We start from the raw sequence: 27,428 nt of genomic DNA on the forward strand, positions 1-27,428 counted from the left end.
GTGTTGCACAACAATCTACATCGTGTGGATATATAACGGACGCCTTGTTCAGGACGAACAGAGGGAAATGGGGGGGGGGTGATAGAGAGACCGAGAGAAAGAGATGCTCCAGCTGTGAGGGACAAGACAACAAAACAGCATCTCTTTGACATGCAAAGGGGAGAGAGAGAAGAGGCAGGGGCTGAACACACTGGCATTGTTTTAGAAGGGGAGTGGAGGGAGGGGTTAGCCGATAAGGTTAGAAAGAAAAGGAGAGATTGATAATTCCCTGTTGGCTGGGGAGTCTGGACATAACCCTCCCCTCATTACTGGCACAGAGCATGGAGGGGGGGGGGGTGGCTTTGACAATAGAGAAACTATTATTTATCTTGAGCAGAGGAATTATAGTAATTCAAAGATATCGAACTTGGTTAGGGGCCCTATCAGTGTCCGCTGAGGAAGAACAGAGGTGCATAACGTCTACGGCACAGAGTGTTCACAGTACAGGGGCCTAAGACTGAACCTGATAATGTGACACAGTGACTGGGAGGGCTGTAGATGCTGTAGGGGCTATAGATGCTGTAGGGGGCTGTAGATGCTGTAGGGGGCTGTAGATGCTGTAGATGCTGTAGATACTGTAGGGGGCTGTAGATACTGTAGGGGGCTGTAGATACTGTAGGGGGCTGTAGATGCTGTAGATGCTGTAGGGGGCTGTAGATGCTGTAGATGCTGTAAGGGGGCTGTAGATACTGTAGGGGGCTGTAGATGCTGTAGGGGGGCTGTAGATGTTGTAGGGGGCTGTAGATGCTGTAGAGGGCTGTAGATGCTGTAGGGGGGCTGTAGATGCTGTAGGGGGCTGTAGATGCTGTAGGGGGGCTGTAGATGCTGTAGAGGGCTGTAGATGCTGTAGGGGGCTGTAGATGCTGTAGGGGGCTGTAGATGTTGTAGGGGGCTGTAGATGTTGTAGGGGGCTGTAGATGCTGTAGGGGGCTGTAGATGCTGTAGGGGGCTGTAGATGCTGTAGGGGGCTGTAGATGCTGTAGGGGGGCTGTAGGGGGCTGTAGATGCTGTAGGGGGCTGTAGATGCTGTAGATGCTGTAGGGGGCTGTAGATGCTGTAGGGGGCTGTAGATGCTGTAGGGGGCTGTAGATGCTGTAGATGCTGTAGGGGGCTGTAGATGCTGTAGGGGGCTGTAGATGTTGTAGGGGGCTGTAGATGCTGTAGATGCTGTAGGGGGCTGTAGATGCTGTAGGGGGCTGTAGATGCTGTAGGGGGCTGTAGATGCTGTAGGGGGCTGTAGATGCTGTAGGGGGCTGTAGATGCTGTAGATGCTGTAGGGGGCTGTAGATGCTGTAGGGGGCTGTAGATGCTGTAGGGGGCTGTAGATGCTGTAGATGCTGTAGGGGGCTGTAGATGCTGTAGGGGGCTGTAGATGCTGTAGGGGGCTGTAGATGTTGTAGGGGGCTGTAGATGCTGTAGATGCTGTAGGGGGCTGTAGATGCTGTAGGGGGCTGTAGATGCTGTAGGGGGCTGTAGATGCTGTAGATGCTGTAGGGGGCTGTAGATGCTGTAGGGGGGCTGTAGATGCTGTAGGGGGGCTGTAGATGCTGTAGGGGGCTGTAGATGCTGTAGGGGGCTGTAGATGCTGTAGGGGGGCTGTAGATGCTGTAGGGGGCTGTAGATGCTGTAGGGGGCTGTAGATGCTGTAGGGGGCTGTAGATGCTGTAGGGGGCTGTAGATGCTGTAGGGGGCTGTAGATGCTGTAGGGGGCTGTAGATGCTGTAGATGGCTGTAGGGGCTGTAGATGCTGTAGGATGCTGTAGGGGGCTGTAGATGCTGTAGATGCTGTAGATTCTGTAGGGGGCTGTAGATGCTGTAGGGGGCTGTAGGGGCTGTAGATGCTGTAGGGGCTGTAGATGCTGTAGGGGGCTGTAGATGCTGTAGGGGGCTATAGATGCTGTAGGGGGCTGTAGATGCTGTAGGGGGGCTGTAGATGCTGTAGGGGGCTGTAGATGCTGTAGGGGGGCTGTATATGTTGTAGGGGGCTGTAGATGCTGTAGGGGGCTGTAGATGCTGTAGGGGGCTGTAGATGCTGTAGGGGGCTGTAGATACTGTAGGGGAGATGTAGATGCTGTAGGGGGCTGTAGATACTGTAGGGGGCTGTAGATGCTGTAGGGGGCTGTAGATGCTGTAGGGGGCTGTAGATGTTGTAGGGGGCTGTAGATGCTGTAGATGCTGTAGGGGCTGTAGATGCTGTGGGGGCTGTAGATGCTGTAGGGGGCTGTAGATGCTGTAGGGGGCTGTAGATGTTGTAAGGGGCTGTAGATGCTGTAGTGCTAGAGGGGGCTGTAGATGCTGTAGGGGCTGTAGGGGGCTGTAGATGCTGTAGGAAGCTGTAGATGCTGTAGATGCTGTAGGGGGCTGTAGATGTTGTAGGGGGCTGTAGATGCTGTAGATGCTGTAGGGGGCTGTAGATGCTGTAGGGGGCTGTAGATGCTGTAGGGGGCTGTAGATGCTGTAGGGGGCTGTAGATGCTGTAGGGGGCTGTAGATGTTGTAGGGGGCTGTAGATGCTGTAGATGCTGTAGGGGGCTGTAGATGCTGTAGATGCTGTAGGGGGCTGTAGATGCTGTAGATGCTGTAGATTCTGTAGGGGCTGTAGATGCTGTAGGGGGGCTGTAGATGCTGTAGGGGGCTGTAGATGCTGTAGGGGGGCTGTAGATGCTGTAAGGGGCTGTAGATGCTGTAAGGGGCTATAGATGCTGTAGGGGGCTGTAGATGCTGTAGGGGGCTGTAGATGCTGTAGGGGGCTGTATATGTTGTAGGGGGCTGTAGATGCTGTAGGGGCTGTAGATGCTGTAGGGGGCTGTAGATACTGTAGGGGGCTGTAGATACTGTAGGGGGATGTAGATGCTGTAGGGGGCTGTAGATACTGTAGGGGGCTGTAGATGCTGTAGGGGGCTGTAGATGCTGTAGGGGGCTGTAGATGTTGTAGGGGGCTGTAGATGCTGTAGATGCTGTAGGGGCTGTAGATGCTGTAGGGGGCTGTAGATGCTGTAGGGGGCTGTAGATGCTGTAGGGGGCTGTAGATGTTGTAAGGGGCTGTAGATGCTGTAGATGCTGTAGGGGGCTGTAGATGCTGTAGGGGCTGTAGGGGGCTGTAGATGCTGTAGGGGGCTGTAGATGTTGTAGGGGGCTGTAGATGCTGTAGATGCTGTAGGGGGCTGTAGATGCTGTAGGGGGCTGTAGATGCTGTAGGGGCTGTAGATGCTGTAGATGCTGTAGGGGCTGTAGATGTTGTAGGGGGCTGTAGATGCTGTAGATGCTGTAGGGGGCTGTAGATGCTGTAGGGGGCTGTAGATGCTGTAGGGGGCTGTAGATACTGTAGGGGGCTGTAGATACTGTAGGGGATGTAGATGCTGTAGGGGGCTGTAGATACTGCAGGGGGCTGTAGATGCTGTAGGGGGGCTGTAGATGCTGTAGGGGGCTGTAGATGTTGTAGGGGGCTGTAGATGCTGTAGATGCTGTAGGGGCTGTAGATGCTGTAGGGGGCTGTAGATGCTGTAGGGGGCTGTAGATGCTGTAGGGGGCTGTAGATGTTGTAAGGGGCTGTAGATGCTGTAGATGCTGTAGGGGGCTGTAGATGCTGTAGGGGCTGTAGGGGGCTGTAGATGCTGTAGGGGGCTGTAGATGTTGTAGGGGGCTGTAGATGCTGTAGATGCTGTAGGGGGCTGTAGATGCTGTAGGGGGCTGTAGATGCTGTAGGGGGCTGTAGATGCTGTAGGGGGCTGTAGATGCTGTAGGGGGCTGTAGATGTTGTAGGGGGCTGTAGATGCTGTAGATGCTGTAGGGGGCTGTAGATGCTTTAGGGGGCTGTAGGGGCTGTAGATGTTGTAGGGGCCTGTAGATGCTGTAGGTGCTGTAGGGGGCTGTAGATGCTGTAGGGGGCTGTAGGGGGCTGTAGATGCTGTAGGGGGCTGTAGATGCTGTAGGGGGCTGTAGATGCTGTAGGGGGCTGTAGATGCTGTAGGGGGCTGTAGATGTTGTAAGGGGCTGTAGATGCTGTAGATGCTGTAGGGGGCTGTAGATGCTGTAGGGGCTGTAGGGGGCTGTAGATGCTGTAGGGGGCTGTAGATGCTGTAGATGCTGTAGGGGGCTGTAGATGTTGTAGGGGGCTGTAGATGCTGTAGATGCTGTAGGGGGGCTGTAGATGCTGTAGGGGGCTGTAGATGCTGTAGGGGCTGTAGATGCTGTAGGGGGGCTATAGATGTTGTAGGGGGCTGTAGATGCTGTAGATGCTGTAGGGGGCTGTAGATGCTTTAGGGGGCTGTAGATGTTGTAGGGGCCTGTAGATGCTGTAGATGCTGTAGGGGGCTGTAGATGCTGTAGGGGGGCTGTAGGGGGCTGTAGATGCTGTAGGGGCTGTAGTGCTGTAGGGGCTGTAGATGCTGTAGGGGGCTGTAGATGCTGTAGGGGGCTGTAGGTGCTGTAGATGCTGTAGGGGGGCTGTAGATGCTGTAGATGCTGTAGGTGCTGTAGAGGCTGTAGATGCTGTAGGGGCTGTAGATGCTGTAGGGGGCTGTAGATGCTGTAGGGGGCTGTAGATGCTGTAGGGGGCTGTAGATGCTGTAGGGGGCTGTAGATGCTGTAGGGGGCTGTAGATGCTGTAGGGGGCTGTAGATGCTGTAGGGGGCTGTAGATGCTGTAAGGGGCTGTAGATGCTGTAGGGGGCTGTAGATGCTGTGGGGGGCTGTAGATGCTGTAGGGGCTGTAGATGCTGTAGGGGGCTGTAGATGCTGTAGGGGGCTGTAGATGCTGTAGGGGCTGTAGATGCTGTAAGGGGCTGTAGATGCTGTAGGGGGCTGTAGATGCTGTAGGGGGCTGTAGATGCTGTAGGGGGCTGTAGATGCTGTAGGGGGCTGTAGATGCTGTAGGGGGCTGTAGATGCTGTAGGGGGCTGTAGATGCTGTAGGGGGCTGTAGATACTGTAGGGGGCTGTAGATGCTGTAGGGGGCTGTAGATACTGTAGGGGGCTGTAGATACTGTAGGGGGCTGTAGATGCTGTAGATGCTGTATGGGGCTGTAGAGTGCTGTAGATGCTGTAGGGGGCTGTAGATAATGTAGGGGGCTGTAGATGCTGCATGGGGCTGTAGATGCTGTAGATGCTGTAGAGGGCTGTAGATGCTGTAGGGGGCTGTAGATGCTGTAGGGGACTGTAGATGTTGTAGGGGGGCTGTAGATGCTGTAGATACTGTAGGGGGGCTGTAGATACTGTATGGGGCTGTAGATGCTGTAGATGCTGTAGGGGGGCTGTAGGGGGCTGTAGATGATGTAGGGGGCTGTAGATGCTGTAGAGGGCTGTAGATACTGTAGAGGGCTGTAGATACTGTAGGGGGCTGTAGATGCTGTAGGGGGCTGTAGATGCTGTAGGGGGCTGTAGATGCTGTAGATGCTGTAGGGGGGCTGTAGATGTTGTAGGGGGCTGTAGATGCTGTAGGGGGCTGTAGATGCTGTAGGGGGGCTGTAGATGCTGTAAGGGGCTGTAGATGCTGTAGATACTGTAGGGGGCTGTAGATACTGTAGGGGGCTGTAGATGCTGTAGATGCTGTATGGGGCTGTAGATACTGTAGGGGGGCTGTAGATGCTGTAGGGGGCTGTAGATGCTGTATGGGGCTGTAGATGCTGTAGATGCTGTAGGGGGCTGTAGGGGGGCTGTAGATGCTGTAGGGGGCTGTAGATGCTGTAGGGGGCTGTAGGGGGCTGTAGATGCTGTAGGGGGCTGTAGATGATGTAGGGGGGCTGTAGATGCTGTAGGGGGCTGTAGATGCTGTAGGGGGCTGTAGATGCTGTAGATGCTGTAGGGGGCTGCAGATGCTGTAGGGGGCTGTAGATGCTGTAGATGCTGTAAGGGGCTGTAGATGCTGTAGATGCTGTATGGGGCTGTAGATGCTGTAGATGCTGTATGGGGCTGTAGATACTGTAGGGGGCTGTAGATATTGTAGGGGGCTGTAGATGCTGTAGATGCTGTATGGGGCTGTAGATTCTGTAGATGCTGTATGGGGCTGTAGATACTGTAGGGGGCTGTAGATGCTGTATGGGGCTGTAGATACTGTATGGGGCTGTAGATGCTGTAGATGCTGTATGGGGCTGTAGATACTGTAGGGGGATGTAGATGCTGTAGGGGGCTGTAGATGCTGTAGATGCTGTATGGGGCTGTAGATGCTGTAGGGGGCTGTAGATGCTGTAGGGGGCTGTAGATGCTTTAGATGCTGTATCGGGCTGTAGATGCTGTAGATGCTGTATGGGGCTGTAGATACTGTAGGGGGCTGTAGATGCTGTAGGGGGGTGTAGATGCTGTAGGGGGCTGTAGATGCTGTAGGGGGCTGTAGATGCTGTAGGGGGCTGTAGATGTTGTAGGGGGCTGTAGATGATGTAGGGGGGCTGTAGATACTGTAGATGCTGTAGGGGGCTGTAGATGTTGTAGGGGGCTGTAGATGCTGTAGGGGGCTGTAGATGCTGTAGAGGGCTGTAGATACTGTAGAGGGCTGTAGATACTGTAGGGGGCTGTAGATGCTGTAGGGGGCTGTAGATGCTGTAGGGGGCTGTAGATACTGTAGAGGGCTGTAGATACTGTAGGGGGCTGTAGATGCTGTAGGGGGCTGTAGATGCTGTAGGGGGCTGTAGATGCTGTAGATGCTGTAGGGGGCTGTAGATGTTGTAGGGGGCTGTAGATGCTGTAGGGGGGCTGTAGATGCTGTAGGGGCTGTAGATGCTGTAAGGGGCTGTAGATGCTGTAGATACTGTAGGGGGCTGTAGATACTGTAGGGGGCTGTAGATGCTGTAGATGCTGTATGGGGCTGTAGATACTGTAGGGGGCTGTAGATGCTGTAGGGGGGCTGTAGATGCTGTATGGGGCTGTAGATGCTGTAGATGCTGTAGGGGGGCTGTAGGGGGCTGTAGATGCTGTAGGGGCTGTAGATGCTGTAGGGGGCTGTAGATGCTGTAGGGGGCTGTAGGGGGCTGTAGATGCTGTAGGGGGCTGTAGATGATTTAGGGGCTGTAGATGCTGTAGGGGCTGTAGATGCTGTAGATGCTGTAGGGGGGCTGTAGATGCTGTAGATGCTGTAGGGGCTGCAGATGCTGTAGGGGGCTGTAGATGCTGTAGATGCTGTAAGGGGCTGTAGATGCTGTAGATGCTGTATGGGGCTGTAGATGCTGTAGATGCTGTAGGGGGGCTGTAGGGGGCTGTAGATGCTGTAGGGGGCTGTAGATGCTGTAAGGGGCTGTAGATGCTGTAGGGGGCTGTAGATGCTGTAGGGGGCTGTAGGGGGCTGTAGATGCTGTAGGGGGCTGTAGATGATTTAGGGGGCTGTAGATGCTGTAGGGGGCTGTAGATGCTGTAGATGCTGTAGGGGGCTGTAGATGCTGTAGGGGGCTGCAGATGCTGTAGGGGGCTGTAGATGCTGTAGATGCTGTAAGGGGCTGTAGATGCTGTAGATGCTGTATGGGGCTGTAGATGCTGTAGATGCTGTATGGGGCTGTAGATACTGTAGGGGGCTGTAGATGCTGTAGGGGGCTGTAGATGCTGTAGATGCTGTATGGGGCTGTAGATGCTGTAGATGCTGTATGGGGCTGTAGATACTGTAGGGGGCTGTAGATGCTGTATGGGGCTGTAGATACTGTATGGGGCTGTAGATACTGTAGGGGGCTGTAGATGCTGTAGGGGGCTGTAGATGCTGTAGATGCTGTATTTGGCTGTAGATGCTGTAGGGGGCTGTAGATGCTGTAGGGGGCTGTAGATGCTGTAGATGCTGTATGGGGCTGTAGATGCTGTAGATGCTGTATGGGGCTGTAGATACTGTAGGGGGCTGTAGATGCTGTAGGGGGTGTAGATGCTGTAGGGGGCTGTAGATGCTGTAGGGGGCTGTAGATGCTGTAGGGGGCTGTAGATGTTGTAGGGGCTGTAGATACTGTAGGGGGCTGTAGATGCTGTAGATGCTGTATGGGGCTGTAGATACTGTAGGGGGCTGTAGATGCTGTAGGGGGCTGTAGATGCTGTATGGGGCTGTAGATGCTGTAGATGCTGTAGGGGGCTGTAGGGGGCTGTAGATGCTGTAGGGGGCTGTAGATGCTTTAGGGGCTGTAGATGCTGTAGGGGGCTGTAGATGCTGTAGATGCTGTAGGGGGCTGTAGATGCTGTAGATGCTGTAGGGGGGCTGCAGATGCTGTAGGGGGCTGTAGATGCTGTAGATGCTGTAAGGGGCTGTAGATGCTGTAGATGCTGTATGGGGCTGTAGATGCTGTAGATGCTGTATGGGGCTGTAGATACACTTAGGGGGCTGTAGATGCTGTAGGGGGCTTGCTGTAGATGCTGTATCTGGGGCTGTAGATGCTGTAGATGCTGTATGGGGCTGTAGATACTGTAGGGGGGCTGTAGATGCTGTATGGGGCTGTAGATACTGTATGGGGCTGTAGATACTGTAGGGGGCTGTAGATGCTGTAGGGGGGCTGTAGATGCTGTAGATGCTGTATTTGGCTGTAGATGCTGTAGGGGGCTGTAGATGCTGTAGGGGGCTGTAGATGCTGTAGATGCTGTATGGGGCTTTAGATGCTGTAGATGCTGTATGGGGCTGTAGATACTGTAGGGGGCTGTAGATGCTGTAGGGGGTGTAGATGCTGTAGGGGGCTGTAGATGCTGTAGGGGGCTGTAGATGCTGTAGGGGGCTGTAGATGTTGTAGGGGGCTGTAGATACTGTAGGGGGCTGTAGATGCTGTAGATGCTGTATGGGGCTGTAGATACTGTAGGGGGCTGTAGATGCTGTAGGGGGCTGTAGATGCTGTATGGGGCTGTAGATGCTGTAGATGCTGTAGGGGGCTGTAGGGGGCTGTAGATGCTGTAGGGGGCTGTAGATGCTGTAGGGGGCTGTAGATGCTGTAGGGGGCTGTAGGGGGCTGTAGATGCTGTAGGGGGCTGTAGATGATTTAGGGGGCTGTAGATGCTGTAGGGGGCTGTAGATGCTGTAGATGCTGTAGGGGGCTGTAGATGCTGTAGATGCTGTAGGGGGCTGCAGATGCTGTAGGGGGCTGTAGATGCTGTAGATGCTGTAAGGGCTGTAGATGCTGTAGATGCTGTATGGGGCTGTAGATGCTGTAGATGCTGTATGGGGCTGTAGATACTGTAGGGGGCTGTAGATGCTGTAGGGGGCTGTAGATGCTGTAGATGCTGTATGGGGCTGTAGATCCTGTAGATGCTGTATGGGGCTGTAGATAATGTAGGGGGCTGTAGATGCTGTATGGGGCTGTAGATACTGTATGGGGCTGTAGATGCTGTAGATGCTGTATGGGGCTGTAGATACTGTAGGGGGCTGTAGATGCTGTAGGGGGCTGTAGATGCTGTAGATGCTGTATTTGGCTGTAGATGCTGTAGGGGGCTGTAGATGCTGTATGGGGCTGTAGATGCTGTAGATGCTGTATGGGGCTGTAGATACTGTAGGGGGCTGTAGATGCTGTAGGGGGGTGTAGATGCTGTAGGGGGGCTGTAGATGCTGTAGGGGGGCTGTAGATGCTGTAGGGGGGCTGTAGATGTTGTAGGGGGCTGTAGATGATGTAGGGGGGCTGTAGATACTGTAGGGGGCTGTAGATACTGTAGGGGGCTGTAGATGCTGTATATGCTGTAGATACTGTAGGGGGCTGTAGATGCTGTGGGGGGGCTGTAGATGTTGTAGGGGGGCTGTAGATACAGTAGGGGCTGTAGATACTGTAGGGGGCTGTAGATACTGTAGGGGGCTGTAGATACTGTAGGGGGCTGTAGATGCTGTAGATGCTGTAGGGGGCTGTAGGGGGCTGTAGATGCTGTAGGGGGCTGTAGATGATGTGGGGGCTGTAGATACTGTGGGGGCTGTAGATGCTGTAGATGCTGTAGGGGGGCTGTAGATGCTGTAGGGGGGCTGTAGGGGGCTGTAGATGCTGTAGATACTGTAGGGGGCTGTAGATGCTGTAGATGCTGTAGGGGGCTGTAGATGCTGTAGGGGCTGTAGATGCTGTAGGGGGCTGTAGATGCTGGAGATGCTGTAGGGGCTGTAGATGCTGTAGATGCTGTGGGGGCTGTAGATGCTGTAGGGGGCTGTAGATGCTGTAGATGCTGTAGGGGGCTGTAGATGCTGTAGATGCTGTAGGGGCTGTAGATACTGTAGATGCTGTAGATGCTGTAGGGGGCTGTAGATGCTGTAGATGCTGTAGGGGGCGGTAGATGCTGTAGGGGCTGTAGATACTGTAGGGGGCTGTAGATGCTGTAGGGGCTGATAGATGCGGTAGGGGGCTTTAGGGGGCTGTAGATGCTGTAGGGGCTGTAGGGGGCTGTAGATGCTGTAGGGGGCTGTAGATGCTGTAGAAGCTGTGGGGGCTGTAAATACTGTAGGGGGCTGTAGATGCTGTATGGGGCTGTAGATACTGTATGGGGCTGTAGATGCTGTAGATGCTGTATGGGGCTGTAGATACTGTAGGGGGCTGTAGATGCTGTGGGGGGCTGTAGATGCTGTAGATGCTGTATTTGGCTGTAGATGCTGTGGGGGCTGTAGATGCTGTAGGGGGCTGTAGATGCTGTAGATGCTGTATGGGGCTGTAGATGCTGTAGATGCTGTATGGGGCTGTAGATACTGTAGGGGGCTGTAGATGCTGTAGGGGGTGTAGATGCTGTAGGGGTCTGTAGATGCTGTAGGGGGGCTGTAGATGCTGTAGGGGGCTGTAGATGTTGTAGGGGGCTGTAGATGATGTAGGGGGCTGTAGATACTGTAGGGGGCTGTAGATACTGTAGGGGGGCTGTAGATGCTGTATATGCTGTAGATACTGTAGGGGCTGTAGATGCTGTAGGGGGCTGTAGATGTTGTAGGGGGGCTGTAGATACAGTGGGGGGCTGTAGATACTGTAGGGGGCTGTAGATACTGTAGGGGGCTGTAGATACTGTGGGGGGCTGTAGATCCTGTAGGGGGCTGTAGATACTGTAGGGGGCTGTAGATGCTGTAGATGCTGTAGGGGGCTGTAGGGGGCTGTAGATGCTGTAGGGGCTGTAGATGATGTAGGGGGCTGTAGATACTGTGGGGGGCTGTAGATGCTGTAGATGCTGTAGGGGGCTGTAGATGCTGTAGGGGGCTGTAGATGCTGTAGATACTGTAGGGGGCTGTAGATGCTGTAGATGCTGTAGGGGGCTGTAGATGCTGTAGGGGGCTGTAGATGCTGTAGGGGGCTGTAGATGCTGGAGATGCTGTAGGGGGCTGTAGATGCTGTAGATGCTGTAGGGGGCTGTAGATGCTGTAGATGCTGTAGGGGCTGTAGATGCTGTAGATGCTGTAGATGCTGTAGGGGGCTGTAGATGCTGTAGATGCTGTAGGGGGCGGTAGATGCTGTAGGGGGGCTGTAGATACTGTAGGGGGCTGTAGATGCTGTAGGGGCTGATAGATGCGGTAGGGGGCTTTCGGGGGCTGTAGATGCTGTAGGGGGCTGTAGGGGCTGTAGATGCTGTAGGGGGCTGTAGATGCTGTAGAAGCTGTAGGGGCTGTAAATACTGTAGGGGGCTGTAGATACTGTAGGGGGCTGTATATGCTGTAGGGGGCTGTAGATGCTGTGGGGGGCTGTAGATGCTGTAGGGGGCTGTAGATACTGTGGGGGGCTGTATATGCTGTGGGGGGCTGTATATGCTGTGGGGGACTGTAGATGCTGTAGATGCTGTTGATGCTGTAGGGGGCTGTAGATGCTGTAGGGGCTGTAGATACTGTAGGGGGGCTGTAGATGCTGTGGGGGACTGTAGATGCTGTAGGGGGCTGTGTGTGCCCGTGGGGGGCTGTAGACACTGTACGGGGCTGTAGATACTGTAGGGTGCTGTAGATGCTGTAGATGCTGTATGGGGCTGTAGATACTGTAGGGGGCTGTAGATGCTGTAGGGGGGCTGTAGATGCTGTATGGGGCTGTAGATGCTGTAGATGCTGTAGGGGGGCTGTAGGGGGCTGTAGATGCTGTAGAGGGCTGTAGATGCTGTAGGGGGCTGTAGATGCTGTAGATGCTGTGGTGTGTGCTGTAGATGCTGTAGATGCTGTAGGGGGCTGTAGATGCTGTAGGGGCTTGCTGTAGATGCTGTGGTGCTGTGGGCTGCTGTTGCTGAGGGGGCTGTAGATGCTGTAGGGGCTGTAGATGCTGTAGGGGCTGTAGTGGTGTAGTCTGTGGGGGCTGTAGATGCTGTAGGGGACTGTAGGGGGCTGTATATGCTGTAGGGGGGCTGTAGGGGGCTGTAGATGCTGTAGGGGGCTGTAGATGCTGTAGATGCTGTAGGGGGCTGTAAATACTGTAAGGGGCTGTAGGTGGCTGTAGATGTTGTAGGGGGCTGTAGATGCTGTAGGGGGCTGTAGATGCTGTAGGGGGCTGTAGATACTGTGGGGCTTTGTGGGGCTGTATATGCTGTGGGGGACTGTAGATGCGGTAGATGCTGTAGATGCTGTAGGGGGGCTGTAGATGCTGTAGGGTGCTGTAGATACTGTAGGGGGCTGTAGATGCTGTGGGGGACTGTAGATGCTGTAGGGGGCTGTGTGGCCCGTACGGGGCTGTAGATACTGTACGGGGCTGTAGATACTGTAGGGGGCTGTAGATGCTGTAGATACTGTATGGGGCTGTAGATACTGTAGGGGGCTGTAGATGCTGTAGGGGGCTGTAGATGCTGTATGGGGCTGTAGATGCTGTAGATGCTGTAGGGGGGCTGTAGGGGGCTGTAGATGCTGTAGGGGGCTGTAGATGCTGTAGGGGGCTGTAGATGCTGTAGGGGGCTGTAGATGCTGTAGATGCTGTAGGGGGCTGTAGATGCTGTAGATGCTGTAGGGGCTGTAGATGTTGTGGGGGGGCTGTAGATGCTGTAGGGGCTGTAGATGCTGTAGATGCTGTATGGGGCTGTAGATGCTGTAGATGCTGTATGGGGCTGTAGATACTGTAGGGGGCTGTAGATGCTGTATGGGGCTGTAGATACTGTATGGGGCTGTAGATGCTGTAGATGCTGTATGGGGCTGTACATACTGTAGGGGGGCTGTAGATGCTGTAGGGGGGCTGTAGATGCTGTAGATGCTGTATTTGGCTGTAGATGCTGTAGGGGGCTGTAGATGCTGTAGGGGGCTGTAGATGCTGTAGATGCTGTATGGGGCTGTAGATGCTGTAGATGCTGTATGGGGCTGTAGATGCTGTATGGGGCTGTAGATACTGTAGGGGCTGTAGATGCTGTAGGGGGTGTAGATGCTGTAGGGGGCTGTAGATGCTGTAGGGGGCTGTAGATGCTGTAGGGGGGCTGTAGATGTTGTAGGGGGCTGTAGATACTGTAGGGGGGCTGTAGATGCTGTAGATGCTGTGGGGCTGTAGATACTGTAGGGGGCTGTAGATGCTGTGGGGGCTGTAGATGCTGTATGGGGCTGTAGATGCTGTAGATGCTGTAGGGGCTGTAGGGGGCTGTAGATGCTGTAGGGGGCTGTAGATGCTGTAGGGGGCTGTAGATGCTGTAGGGGGCTGTAGGGGGCTGTAGATGCTGTAGGGGCTGTAGATGATTTAGGGGGCTGTAGATGCTGTAGGGGGCTGTAGATGCTGTAGATGCTGTAGGGGGCTGTAGATGCTGTAGATTTTAGGGGCTGCAGATGCTGTAGGGGGCTGTAGATGCTGTAGATGCTGTAAGGGGCTGTAGATGCTGTAGATGCTGTATGGGGCTGTAGATGCTGTAGATGCTGTATGGGGCTGTAGATACTGTGGGGGGGCTGTAGATGCTGTAGGGGGCTGTAGATGCTGTAGATGCTGTAGATGCTGTAGATGCTGTAGATACTGTAGGGGGCTGTAGATGCTGTATGGGGCTGTAGATACTGTATGGGGCTGTAGATGCTGTAGATGCTGTATGGGGCTGTAGATACTGTAGGGGGCTGTAGATGCTGTAGGGGCTGTAGATGCTGTAGGGGGCTGTAGATGCTGTAGATGCTGTATTTGGCTGTAGATGCTGTAGGGGGCTGTAGATGCTGTGCGGGGGCTGTAGATGCTGTAGATGCTGTATGGGGCTGTAGATGCTGTAGATGCTGTATGGGGCTGTAGATACTGTAGGGGCTGTAGATGCTGTAGGGGGTGTAGATGCTGTAGGGGGCTTTAGATGCTGTAGGGGGGCTGTAGATGCTGTAGGGGGCTGTAGATGTTGTAGGGGGCTGTAGATGATGTAGGGGGCTGTAGATCGGGTAGGGGCTGTAGATACTGACAGGGGGCTGTAGATGCTGTATATGCTGTAGATACTGTAGGGGGCTGTAGATGCTGTAGGGGGCTGTAGATGTTGTAGGGGGCTGTAGATACAGTAGGGGCTGTAGATACTGTAGGGGGCTGTAGATACTGTAGGGGGCTGTAGATACTGTAGGGGGCTGTAGATGCTGTAGATGCTGTAGGGGGGCTGTAGGGGGCTGTAGATGCTGTAGGGGGCTGTAGATGATGTAGGGGGCTGTAGATACTGTAGGGGCTGTAGATGCTGTAGATTCTGTAGGGGGCTGTAGATGCTGTAGGGGGGCTGTAGGGGGCTGTAGATGCTGTAGATACTGTAGGGGGCTGTAGATGCTGTAGATGCTGTAGGGGGCTGTAGATGCTGTAGGGGGCTGTAGATGCTGTAGGGGGCTGTAGATGCTGGAGATGCTGTAGGGGGCTGTAGATGCTGTAGATGCTGTAGGGGCGCTGTCGATGCTGTAGGGGGCCGTAGATGCTGTAGATGCTGTAGGGGGCTGTAGATGCTGTAGATGCTGTAGGGGCTGTAGATACTGTAGATGCTGTAGATGCTGTGGGGGACTGTAGATGCTGTAGATGCTGTAGGGGCGGTAGATGCTGTAGGGGGCTGTAGATACTGTAGGGGGCTGTAGATGCTGTAGGGGGCTGATAGATGCGGTAGGGGGCTTTAGGGGCTGTAGATGCTGTAGGGGGCTGTAGGGGGCTGTAGATGCTGTAGGGGGCTGTAGATGCTGTAGAAGCTGTAGGGGGCTGTAAATACTGTAGGGGGCTGTAGGTGGCTGTAGATGCTGTAGGGGGCTGTAGATGCTGTAGGGGGCTGTAGATGCTGTAGGGGGCTGTAGATACTGTAGGGGGCTGTATATGCTGTAGGGGGCTGTATATGCTGTGGGGGACTGTAGATGCTGTAGATGCTGTTGATGCTGTAGGGGGCTGTAGATGCTGTAGGGGGCTGTAGATACTGTAGGGGGCTGTAGATGCTGTGGGGGACTGTAGATGCTGTAGGGGGCTGTGTGGCCCGTGAGGGGGCTGTAGACACTGTACGGGGCTGTAGATACTGTAGGGTGCTGTAGATGCTGTAGATGCTGTATGGGGCTGTAGATACTGTAGGGGGCTGTAGATGCTGTAGGGGGCTGTAGATGCTGTATGGGGCTGTAGATGCTGTAGATGCTGTAGGGGGCTGTAGGGGGGCTGTAGATGCTGTAGAGGGCTGTAGATGCTGTAGGGGCTGTAGATGCTGTAGGGGGCTGTAGATGCTGTAGGGGGCTGTAGATGCTGTAGATGCTGTGGGGGGCTGTAGATGCTGTAGGGGGCTGTAGATGCTGTAGATGCTGTAGGGGGCTGTAGATGCTGTAGATGCTGTAGGGGGCTGTAGATACTGTAGATGCTGTAGATGCTGTAGGGGGCTGTAGATGCTGTAGATGCTGTAGGGGGCGGTAGATGCTGTAGGGGGCTGTAGATACTGTAGGGGGCTGTAGATGCTGTAGGGGGCTGTAGATGCTGTAGGGGACTGTAGGGGGCTGTATATGCTGTAGGGGGGCTGTAGGGGGCTGTAGATGCTGTAGGGGGGCTGTAGATGCTGTAGATGCTGTAGGGGGCTGTAAATACTGTAGGGGGGCTGTAGGTGGCTGTAGATGTTGTAGGGGGCTGTAGATGCTGTAGGTGGCTGTAGATGCTGTAGGGGCTGTAGATGCTGTAGGGGGCTGTAGATGCTGTGGGGGCTGTAGATACTGTAGGGGGCTGTATATGCTGTAGGGGGCTGTATATGCTGTGGGGGACTGTAGATGCTGTAGATGCTGTTGATGCTGTAGGGGGCTGTAGATGCTGTAGGGGGCTGTAGATACTGTAGGGGGCTGTAGATGCTGTGGGGGACTGTAGATGCTGTAGGGGGCTGTGTGGCCCGTAGGGGGCTGTAGACACTGTACGGGGCTGTAGATACTGTAGGGTGCTGTAGATGCTGTAGATGCTGTATGGGGCTGTAGATACTGTAGGGGGCTGTAGATGCTGTAGGGGGCTGTAGATGCTGTATGGGGCTGTAGATGCTGTAGGGGGCTGTAGATGCTGTAGATGCTGTAGGGGGGCTGTAGATGCTGTAGGGGGCTGTAGATGCTGTAGATGCTGTAGGGGCTGTAGATGCTGTAGATGCTGTAGGGGCTGTAGATACTGTAGATGCTGTAGATGCTGTAGGGGGCTGTAGATGCTGTAGATGCTGTAGGGGGCGGTAGATGCTGTAGGGGGGCTGTAGATACTGTAGGGGGGCTGTAGATGCTGTGGGGGCTGTAGATGCTGTAGGGGACTGTAGGGGGCTGTATATGCTGTTGGTGGGCTGTAGGGGGCTGTAGATGCTGTAGGGGGGCTGTAGATGCTGTAGATGCTGTAGGGGGCTGTAAATACTGTAGGGCTGTAGGTGGCTGTAGATGTTGTAGGGGGCTGTAGATGCTGTAGGGGGCTGTAGATGCTGTAGGGGGCTGTAGATACTGTAGGGGGCTGTATATGCTGTAGGGGGCTGTATATGCTGTGGGGGACTGTAGATGCGGTAGATGCTGTAGATGCTGTAGGGGGCTGTAGATGCTGTAGGGGGCTGTAGATACTGTAGGGGGCTGTAGATGCTGTGGGGGACTGTAGATGCTGTAGGGGGCTGTGTGGCCCGTAGGGGGCTGTAGATACTGTACGGGGCTGTAGATACTGTAGGGGGCTGTAGATGCTGTAGATACTGTATGGGGCTGTAGATACTGTAGGGGGCTGTAGATGCTGTAGGGGGCTGTAGATGCTGTATGGGGCTGTAGATGCTGTAGATGCTGTAGGGGGCTGTAGGGGGCTGTAGATGCTGTAGGGGGCTGTAGATGCTGTAGGGGGCTGTAGATGCTGTAGATGCTGTAGGGGGCTGTAGATGCTGTAGATGCTGTAGGGGGCTGTAGATGTTGTAGGGGGCTGTAGATGCTGTAGATCCTGTATGGGGCTGTAGATGCTGTAGATGCTGTATGGGGTTGTAGATGCTGTAGATGCTGTATGGGGCTGTAGATACTGTAGGGGGCTGTAGATGCTGTAGGGGGCTGTAGATGCTGTAGGGGGCTGTAGATGCTGTAGATGCTGTAGGGGGCTGTAGATGTTGTAGGGGGCTGTAGATGCTGTAGGGGGCTGTAGCTGCTGTAGATGCTGTATGGGGCTGTAGATGCTGTAGATGCTGTATGGGGCTGTAGATACTGTAGGGGGCTGTAGATGCTGTATGGGGCTGTAGATACTGTATGGGGCTGTAGATGCTGTAGATGCTGTATGGGGCTGTAGATACTGTAGGGGGCTGTAGATGCTGTAGGGGGCTGTAGATGCTGTATGGGGCTGTAGATGCTGTAGATGCTGTAGATGCTGTAGGGGGCTGTAGATGCTGTAGGGGGCTGTAGATGCTGTAGGGGGCTGTAGATGCTGTAGGGGCTGTAGATGCTGTAGATGCTGTAGGGGGCTGTAGATGCTGTAGATGCTGTAGGGGGCTGTAGATGTTGTAGGGGGCTGTAGATGCTGTAGATCCTGTATGGGGCTGTAGATGCTGTAGATGCTGTATGGGGTTGTAGATACTGTAAGGGGCTGTAGATGCTGTAGGGGGCTGTAGCTGCTGTAGATGCTGTATGGGGCTGTAGATGCTGTAGATCTCTGATGGGGCTGTAGATGCTGTATGGGGCTGTAGATGCTGTATGGGGCTGTAGATGCTGTAGATGCTGTATGGGGCTGTAGATACTGTAGGGGGCTGTAGATGCTGTAGGGGGCTGTAGATGCTGTAGATGCTGTATGGGGCTGTAGATGCTGTAGGGGGCTGTAGATGCTGTAGATGCTGTAGTCTAGGGCTGTAGATGCTGTAGATGCTGTAGGGGGCTGTAGATGCTGTAGGGGGGCTGTAGGGGGCTGTAGATGCTGTAGATACTAAGGTGGGGGCTGTAGATGCTGTAGATGCTGTAGGGGGCTGTAGATGCTGTAGGGGGCTGTAGATGCTGTAGGGGGCTGTAGATGCTGGAGATGCTGTAGGGGGCTGTAGATGCTGTAGATGCTGTAGGGGGCTGTAGATGCTGTAGATGCTGTAGGGGCTGTAGATCGGCTGTAGATGCTGTAGCGGGGCTGTAGATGCTGTAGATGCTGTAGGGGGCGGTAGATGCTGTAGGGGCTGTAGATACTGTAGGGGGGCTGTAGATGCTGTGGGGGCTGATAGATGCGGTGGGGCTTTAGGGGGCTGTAGGTGCTGTAGGGGCGCTGTAGGGGCTGTAGATGCTGTAGGGGGCTGTAGGTGGCTGTAGATGCTGTAGGGCAGGGGGCTGTAGATGCTGTAGGGGGCTGTAGATGCTGTAGGGGGCTGTAGATACTGTAGGGGGCTGTATATGCTGTAGGGGGCTGTATATGCTGTGGGGGACTGTAGATGCTGTAGATGCTGTTGATGCTGTAGGGGGCTGTAGATGCTGTAGGGGGGCTGTAGATACTGTAGGGGGCTGTAGATGCTGTGGGGGACTGTAGATGCTGTAGGGGGCTGTGTGGCCCGTGAGGGGCTGTAGACACTGTACGGGGCTGTAGATACTGTAGGGTGCTGTAGATGCTGTAGATGCTGTATGGGGCTGTAGATACTGTAGGGGGCTGTAGATGCTGTAGGGGGCTGTAGATGCTGTATGGGGCTGTAGATGCTGTAGATGCTGTAGGGGGGCTGTAGGGGGCTGTAGATGCTGTAGAGGGCTGTAGATGCTGTAGGGGGGCTGTAGATGCTGTAGGGGGCTGTAGATGCTGTAGGGGCTGTAGATGCTGTAGATGCTGTAGGGGGCTGTAGATGCTGTAGATGCTGTAGGGGGCTGTAGATGCTGTAGGGGCTGTAGATACTGTAGATGCTGTAGATGCTGTAGGGGGCTGTAGATGCTGTAGATGCTGTAGGGGCGGTAGATGCTGTAGGGGGGCTGTAGATACTGTAGGGGGCTGTAGATGCTGTAGGGGGCTGTAGATGCTGTAGGGGGACTGTAGGGGCTGTATATGCTGTAGGGGGGCTGTAGGGGGCTGTAGATGCTGTAGGGGGGCTGTAGATGCTGTAGATGCTGTAGGGGGCTGTAAATACTGTAAGGGGCTGTAGGTGGCTGTAGATGTTGTAGGGGGCTGTAGATGCTGTAGGGGGCTGTAGATGCTGTAGGGGGCTGTAGATACTGTAGGGGGCTGTATATGCTGTAGGGGGCTGTATATGCTGTGGGGACTGTAGATGCGGTAGATGCTGTAGATGCTGTAGGGGGGCTGTAGATGCTGTAGGGGGCTGTAGATACTGTAGGGGGCTGTAGATGCTGTGGGGGGACTGTAGATGCTGTAGGGGGGCTGTGTGGCCCGTGGGGGGGCTGTAGATACTGTACGGGGCTGTAGATACTGTAGGGGGCTGTAGATGCTGTAGATACTGTATGGGGCTGTAGATACTGTAGGGGGGCTGTAGATGCTGTAGGGGGCTGTAGATGCTGTATGGGGCTGTAGATGCTGTAGATGCTGTAGGGGGCTGTAGGGGGCTGTAGATGCTGTAGGGGGGCTGTAGATGCTGTAGGGGGCTGTAGATGCTGTAGGGGGGCTGTAGATGCTGTAGATGCTGTAGGGGGCTGTAGATGCTGTAGATGCTGTAGGGGGGCTGTAGATGTTGTGGGGGCTGTAGATGCTGTAGGGGGCTGTAGATGCTGTAGATGCTGTATGGGGCTGTAGATGCTGTAGATGCTGTATGGGGCTGTAGATACTGTAGGGGGCTGTAGATGCTGTATGGGGCTGTAGATACTGTATGGGGCTGTAGATGCTGTAGATGCTGTATGGGGCTGTACACATACTGTAGGGGGCTGTAGATGCTGTAGGGGGCTGTAGATGCTGTAGATGCTGTATTTGGCTGTAGATGCTGTAGGGGCTGTAGATGCTGTAGATGCTGTAGATGCTGTAGGGGCTGTAGATGCTGTAGATGCTGTGTGGGGCTGTAGATAGTGTAGGGGGGCTGTAGATGCTGTAGGGGGTGTAGATGCTGTAGGGGGCTGTAGATGCTGTAGGGGGGCTGTAGATGCTGTAGGGGGCTGTAGATGTTGTAGGGGGCTGTAGATACTGTAGGGGGCTGTAGATGCTGTAGATGCTGTATGGGGCTGTAGATACTGTAGGGGGCTGTAGATGCTGTAGGGGCTGTAGATGCTGTATGGGGCTGTAGATGCTGTAGATGCTGTAGGGGGCTGTAGGGGGCTGTAGATGCTGTAGGGGGGCTGTAGATGCTGTAGGGGGCTGTAGATGCTGTAGGGGCTGTAGATGCTGTAGGGGGGCTGTAGGGGGCTGTAGATGCTGTAGGGGGCTGTAGATGATTTGGGGGGCTGTAGATGCTGTAGGGGGCTGTAGATGCTGTAGATGCTGTAGGGGGCTGTAGATGCTGTAGATGCTGTAGGGGGCTGCAGATGCTGTAGGGGGCTGTAGATGCTGTAGATGCTGTAAGGGGCTGTAGATGCTGTAGATGCTGTATGGGGCTGTAGATGCTGTAGATGCTGTATGGGGCTGTAGATACTGTAGGGGGCTGTAGATGCTGTAGGGGGCTGTAGATGCTGTAGATGCTGTAGATGCTGTAGATGCTGTAGATACTGTAGGGGGCTGTAGATGCTGTATGGGGCTGTAGATACTGTATGGGGCTGTAGATGCTGTAGATGCTGTATGGGGCTGTAGATACTGTAGGGGGCTGTAGATGCTGTAGGGGGCTGTAGATGCTGTAGATGCTGTAGATGCTGTATTTGGCTGTAGATGCTGTAGGGGGCTGTAGATGCTGTAGGGGGCTGTAGATGCTGTAGATGCTGTATGGGGCTGTAGATGCTGTAGATGCTGTATGGGGCTGTAGATACTGTAGGGGGCTGTAGATGCTGTAGGGGGGTGTAGATGCTGTAGGGGGCTTTAGATGCTGTAGGGGGCTGTAGATGCTGTAGGGGGCTGTAGATGTTGTAGGGGGCTGTAGATGATGTAGGGGGCTGTAGATACTGTAGGGGGCTGTAGATACTGTAGGGGCTGTAGATGCTGTATATGCTGTAGATACTGTAGGGGGCTGTAGATGCTGTAGGGGGCTGTAGATGTTGTAGGGGGCTGTAGATACAGTAGGGGGCTGTAGATACTGTAGGGGGCTGTAGATACTGTAGGGGGCTGTAGATACTGTAGGGGGCTGTAGATGCTGTAGATGCTGTAGGGGGCTGTAGGGGGCTGTAGATGCTGTAGGGGGCTGTAGATGATGTAGGGGGCTGTAGATACTGTAGGGGGCTGTAGATGCTGTAGATGCTGTAGGGGGGCTGTAGATGCTGTAGGGGGGCTGTAGGGGGCTGTAGATGCTGTAGATACTGTAGGGGGCTGTAGATGCTGTAGATGCTGTAGGGGGCTGTAGATGCTGTAGGGGGCTGTAGATGCTGTAGGGGGCTGTAGATGCTGGAGATGCTGTAGGGGGCTGTAGATGCTGTAGATGCTGTAGGGGGCTGTAGATGCTGTAGGGGGCTGTAGATGCTGTAGATGCTGTAGGGGGCTGTAGATGCTGTAGATGCTGTAGGGGCTGTAGATACTGTAGATGCTGTAGATGCTGTAGGGGGCTGTAGATGCTGTAGATGCTGTAGGGGGCGGTAGATGCTGTAGGGGGCTGTAGATACTGTAGGGGCTGTAGATGCTGTAGGGGGCTGATAGATGCGGTAGGGGGCTTTAGGGGCTGTAGATGCTGTAGGGGGGCTGTAGGGGCTGTAGATGCTGTAGGGGGCTGTAGATGCTGTAGAAGCTGTAGGGGGCTGTAAATACTGTAGGGGGCTGTAGGTGGCTGTAGATGTTGTAGGGGGCTGTAGATGCTGTAGGGGGCTGTAGATGCTGTAGGGGGCTGTAGATACTGTAGGGGGCTGTATATGCTGTAGGGGGCTGTATATGCTGTGGGGACTGTAGATGCTGTAGATGCTGTTGATGCTGTAGGGGGCTGTAGATGCTGTAGGGGGCTGTAGATACTGTAGGGGGCTGTAGATGCTGTGGGGGACTGTAGATGCTGTAGGGGGCTGTGTGGCCCGTAGGGGGCTGTAGACACTGTACGGGGCTGTAGATACTGTAGGGTGCTGTAGATGCTGTAGATGCTGTATGGGGCTGTAGATACTGTAGGGGGCTGTAGATGCTGTAGGGGGCTGTAGATGCTGTATGGGGCTGTAGATGCTGTAGATGCTGTAGGGGGCTGTAGGGGGCTGTAGATGCTGTAGAGGGCTGTAGATGCTGTAGGGGGCTGTAGATGCTGTAGGGGGGCTGTAGATGCTGTAGGGGGCTGTAGATGCTGTAGATGCTGTAGGGGGCTGTAGATGCTGTAGGGGGCTGTAGATGCTGTAGATGCTGTAGGGGGCTGTAGATGCTGTAGATGCTGTAGGGGCTGTAGATACTGTAGATGCTGTAGATGCTGTAGGGGGCTGTAGATGCTGTAGATGCTGTAGGGGCGGCAGATGCTGTAGGGGGGCTGTAGATACTGTAGGGGGCTGTAGATGCTGTAGGGGGCTGTAGATGCTGTAGGGGGACTGTAGGGGCTGTATATGCTGTAGGGGGCTGTAGGGGGCTGTAGATGCTGTAGGGGGCTGTAGATGCTGTAGATGCTGTAGGGGGGCTGTAAATACTGTAGGGGGGCTGTAGGTGGCTGTAGATGTTGTAGGGGGCTGTAGATGCTGTAGGGGGCTGTAGATGCTGTAGGGGCTGTAGATACTGTAGGGGGCTGTATATGCTGTAGGGGGCTGTATATGCTGTGGGGGACTGTAGATGCGGTAGATGCTGTAGATGCTGTAGGGGGGCTGTAGATGCTGTAGGGGGCTGTAGATACTGTAGGGGGCTGTAGATGCTGTGGGGGACTGTAGATGCTGTAGGGGGCTGTGTGGCCCGTAGGGGGGCTGTAGATACTGTACGGGGCTGTAGATACTGTGGGGGCTGTAGATGCTGTAGATACTGTATGGGGCTGTAGATACTGTAGGGGGGCTGTAGATGCTGTAGGGGGCTGTAGATGCTGTATGGGGCTGTAGATGCTGTAGATGCTGTAGGGGGGCTGTAGGGGGCTGTAGATGCTGTAGGGGGCTGTAGATGCTGTAGGGGGCTGTAGATGCTGTAGGGGGCTGTAGATGCTGTAGATGCTGTAGGGGGCTGTAGATGCTGTAGATGCTGTAGGGGGCTGTAGATGTTGTAGGGGGCTGTAGATGCTGTAGATCCTGTATGGGGCTGTAGATGCTGTAGATGCTGTATGGGGTTGTAGATACTGTAGGGGGCTGTAGATGCTGTAGGGGGCTGTAGCTGCTGTAGATGCTGTATGGGGCTGTAGATGCTGTAGATGCTGTATGGGGCTGTAGATACTGTAGGGGGCTGTAGATGCTGTATGGGGCTGTAGATACTGTATGGGGCTGTAGATGCTGTAGATGCTGTATGGGGCTGTAGATACTGTAGGGGGCTGTAGATGCTGTAGGGGGCTGTAGATGCTGTATGGGGCTGTAGATGCTGTAGATGCTGTAGGGGGCTGTAGGGGGCTGTAGATGCTGTAGGGGGCTGTAGATGCTGTAGGGGGCTGTAGATGCTGTAGGGGGCTGTAGATGCTGTAGATGCTGTAGGGGGGCTGTAGATGCTGTAGATGCTGTAGGGGGCTGTAGATGTTGTAGGGGGCTGTAGATGCTGTAGATCCTGTATGGGGCTGTAGATGCTGTAGATGCTGTATGGGGTTGTAGATACTGTAGGGGGCTGTAGATGCTGTAGGGGGCTGTAGCTGCTGTAGATGCTGTATGGGCCTGTAGATGCTGTAGATGCTGTATGGGGCTGTAGATACTGTAGGGGGCTGTAGATGCTGTATGGGGCTGTAGATACTGTATGGGGCTGTAGATGCTGTAGATGCTGTATGGGGCTGTAGATACTGTAGGGGGCTGTAGATGCTGTAGGGGGCTGTAGATGCTGTAGATGCTGTATGGGGCTGTAGATGCTGTAGGGGGCTGTAGATGCTGTAGGGGGCTGTAGATGCTGTAGATGCTGTATGGGGCTGTAGATGCTGTAGATGCTGTATGGGGCTGTAGATACTGTAGGGGGCTGTAGATGCTGTAGGGGGTGTAGATGCTGTAGGGGGCTGTAGATGCTGTAGGGGGCTGTAGATGCTGTAGGGGGCTGTAGATGCTGTAGGGGGCTGTAGATACTGTAGGGGGCTGTAGATACTGTAGGGGGCTGTAGATGCTGTATATGCTGTAGATACTGTAGGGGGCTGTAGATGCTGTAGGGGCTGTAGATGCTGTAGGGGGCTGTAGATGTTGTAGGGGGCTGTAGATACTGTAGGGGGCTGAAGATACTGTAGGGGGCTGTAGATACTGTAGGGGGCTGTAGATGCTGTAGATGCTGTAGGGGGCTGTAGGGGGCTGTAGATGCTGTAGGGGGCTGTAGATGCTGTAGGGGGCTGTAGATACTGTAGGGGGCTGTAGATGCTGTAGGGGGCTGTAGATGCTGTAGATGCTGTAGGGGGCTGTAGGGGGCTGTAGATGCTGTAGATACTGTAGGGGTTGTAGATGCTGTAGGGGGCTGTAGATGCTGTAGGGGGGCTGTAGATGCTGGAGATGCTGTAGGGGGCTGTAGATGCTGTAGATGCTGTAGGGGGCTGTAGATGCTGTAGGGGGCTGTAGATGCTGTAGATGCTGTAGGGGGCTGTAGATGCTGTAGATGCTGTAGGGGCTGTAGATGCTGTAGATGCTGTAGGGGCGGTAGATGCTGTAGGGGGCTGTAGATACTGTAGGGGGCTGTAGATGCTGTAGGGGGATGTTGATGCTGTAGGGGGGCTGTTGGGGGCTGTAGATGCTGTAGGGGGCTGTAGATGCTGTAGATGCTGTAGGGGGCTGTAAATACTGTAGGGGGCTGTAGGTGGCTGTAGATGTTGTAGGGGGCTATAGATGCTGTAGGGGGCTGTAGATGCTGTAGGGGGCTCTAGATACTGTAGGGGGCTGTATATGCTGTAGGGGGCTGTATATGCTGTGGGGGACTGTAGATCCTGTAGATTCTGTAGATGCTGTAGGGGGCTGTAGATACTGTAGGGGGCTGTAGATGCTGTGGGGGACTGTAGATGCTGTAGGGGGCTGTGTGGCCCGTAGGGGGCTGTGTTGCCGTAGGGGGCTGTGTGGCCCGTAGGTGGCTGTGTGGCCCGTAGGGGGCTTTGTGGCCCGTAGGGGGCTTTGTTGCCGTAGGGGACTGTGTTGCTGTAGGGGGCTGTGTGGCCCGTAGGGGGCTGTGTTGCCGTAGGGGGCTGTGTTGCCGTAAGGGGCTGTGTTGCCGTAGGGGGCTGTGTTGCCGTAGGGGGCTGTGTTGCCGTAGGGGCTGTGTTGCCGTAGGGGGCTTTGCGGCCCGTAGGGGGCTGTGTTGCCGTAGGGGGCTGTGTTGCCCGTAGGGGGCTGTGTGGCCCGTAGGGGGCTGTGTTGCCGTAGGGGGCTGTGCGGCCCGTAGGGGGCTGTGTTGCCGTAGGGGGCTGTGTTGCCGTAAGGGGCTGTGTTGCCGTAGGGGGCTGTGTTGCCGTAGGGGGCTGTGTTGCCGTAGGGGGCTGTGCGGCCTGTAGGGGGCTGTGTTGCCGTAGGGGGCTGTGTTGCCCGTAGGGGGCTGTGTGGCCCGTAGAGGGGCTGTGTTGCCGTAGGGGCTGTGCGGCCCGTAGGGGGCTGTGTTGCCGTAAGGGGCTGTGTTGCCCGTAGGGGGCTGTGTTGCCGTAGTGGGCTGTGTTGCCCGTAGGGGGCTGTGTGGCCCGTAGGGGGCTGTGTTGCTGTAGGGGGCTGTGCGGCCCGTAGGGGGCTGTGTTGCCGTAGGGGGCTGTGTTGCCCGTAGGGGGCTGTGTGGCCCGTAGGGGGCTGTGTTGCCCGTAGGGGGCTGTGCGGCCCGTAGGGGGCTGTGCTGCCCGTAGGGGGCTGTGCTGCCCGTAGGGGGCTGTGTTGCCGTAGGGGGCTGTGTTGCCCGTAGGGGGCTGTGTGGCCCGTAGGTGGCTGTGTGGCCCGTAGGGGGCTGTGTTGCCGTAGGGGGCTGTGTGGCCCGTAGTGGGCTGTGTGGCCCGTAGTGGGCTGTGTGGCCCGTAGGGGGCTGTGTGGCCCGTAGGGGGCTGTGTGGCCCGTAGGGGGCTGTGTGGCCGTAGGGGGCTGTGCGGCCCGTAGGGGGCTGTGCGGCCCGTAGGGGGCTGTGCGGCCCGTAGGGGGCTGTGCGGCCCGTAGGGGGCTGTGTTGCCGTAGGGGGCTGTGTTGCCCGTAGGGGGCAGTGTAGCCGTAGGGGGCTGTGTTGCCCGTAGGGGGCTGTGCGGCCCGTAGGGGGCTGTGCGGCCCGTAGGGGGCTGTGCGGCCCGTAGGGGGCTGTGCGGCCCGTAGGGGGCTGTGCGGCCCGTAGGGGGCTGTGCGGCCCGTAGGGGGCTGTGCGGCCCGTAGGGGGCTGTCCGGCCGTAGGGGGCTGTGTAGGCCCGTAGGGGGCTGTGTGGCCCGTAGGGGGCTGTGTGGCCCGTAGGGGGCTGTGTTGCCGTAGGGGGCTGTGCGGCCCGTAGGGGGCTGTGCGGCCATAGGGGGCTGTGCGGCCCGTAGGGGGCTGTGCGGCCCGTAGGGGGCTGTGCGGCCCGTAGGGGGCTGTGCGGCCGTAGGGGGCTGTGCTGCCGTAGGGTGCTGTGTAGGCCCGTAGGGGGCTGTGTGGCCCGTAGGGGGCTGTGTGGCCCGTAGGGGGCTGTGTGGCCCGTAGGGGGCTGTGTGGCCCGTAGGGGGCTGTGTGGCCCGTAGGGGGCTGTGTTGCCCGTAGGGGGCTGTGTGGCCCGTAGGGGGCTGTGTTGCCGTAGGGGGCTGTGTTGCCGTAGGGTGCTGTGTAGGCCCGTAGGGGGCTGTGTGGCCCGTAGGGGGCTGTGTGGCCCGTAGGGGGCTGTGTGGCCCGTAGGGGGCTGTGCGGCCCGTTGGGGGCTGTGTGTGTAAGTTTCCTTATTGATTCCAATACAGTCCTAGTCAGAGAAACAAAGCTTTATTTGCATCCACAACTTAATTCAAATATTTTTTTATTTCATGCAAAACTGAGTATTTAAATGTAAAAAATCCTTATAAAAGTCTGAGATTAGATTTGAATAACAAATGTTACTTAGAGGCTGATTGTACTGCATGTGAGGGAAACACATGGGACACAGTTGGATCTATACTGATCTGTTCTGTTCACGTAGTTTAGAGTCTTAACTCCAGTAGA

General features: G+C 55.4%; 1 protein-coding gene across 1 annotated transcript; it reads right to left on the reverse strand.

Annotated features, from left to right (window-relative positions):
• Positions 1-422: 422 nt before the first annotated feature.
• LOC123724599 (extensin-like) lies at positions 423-27,363 on the reverse strand. The gene is made up of 3 exons (XM_045688774.1): positions 27,327-27,363; positions 25,353-27,171; positions 423-432 (listed from the first exon to the last, which is right to left on the reverse strand). Exons 1-3 carry the CDS (start codon positions 27,361-27,363, stop codon positions 423-425), a joined length of 1,866 nt encoding a protein of 621 aa, XP_045544730.1.
• Between the last annotated feature and the right edge of the window lie 65 nt (positions 27,364-27,428).

Source organism: Salmo salar, chromosome ssa10, assembly GCF_905237065.1.
Source record: "Salmo salar chromosome ssa10, Ssal_v3.1, whole genome shotgun sequence".
Lineage (NCBI taxonomy): Eukaryota > Metazoa > Chordata > Actinopteri > Salmoniformes > Salmonidae > Salmo > Salmo salar.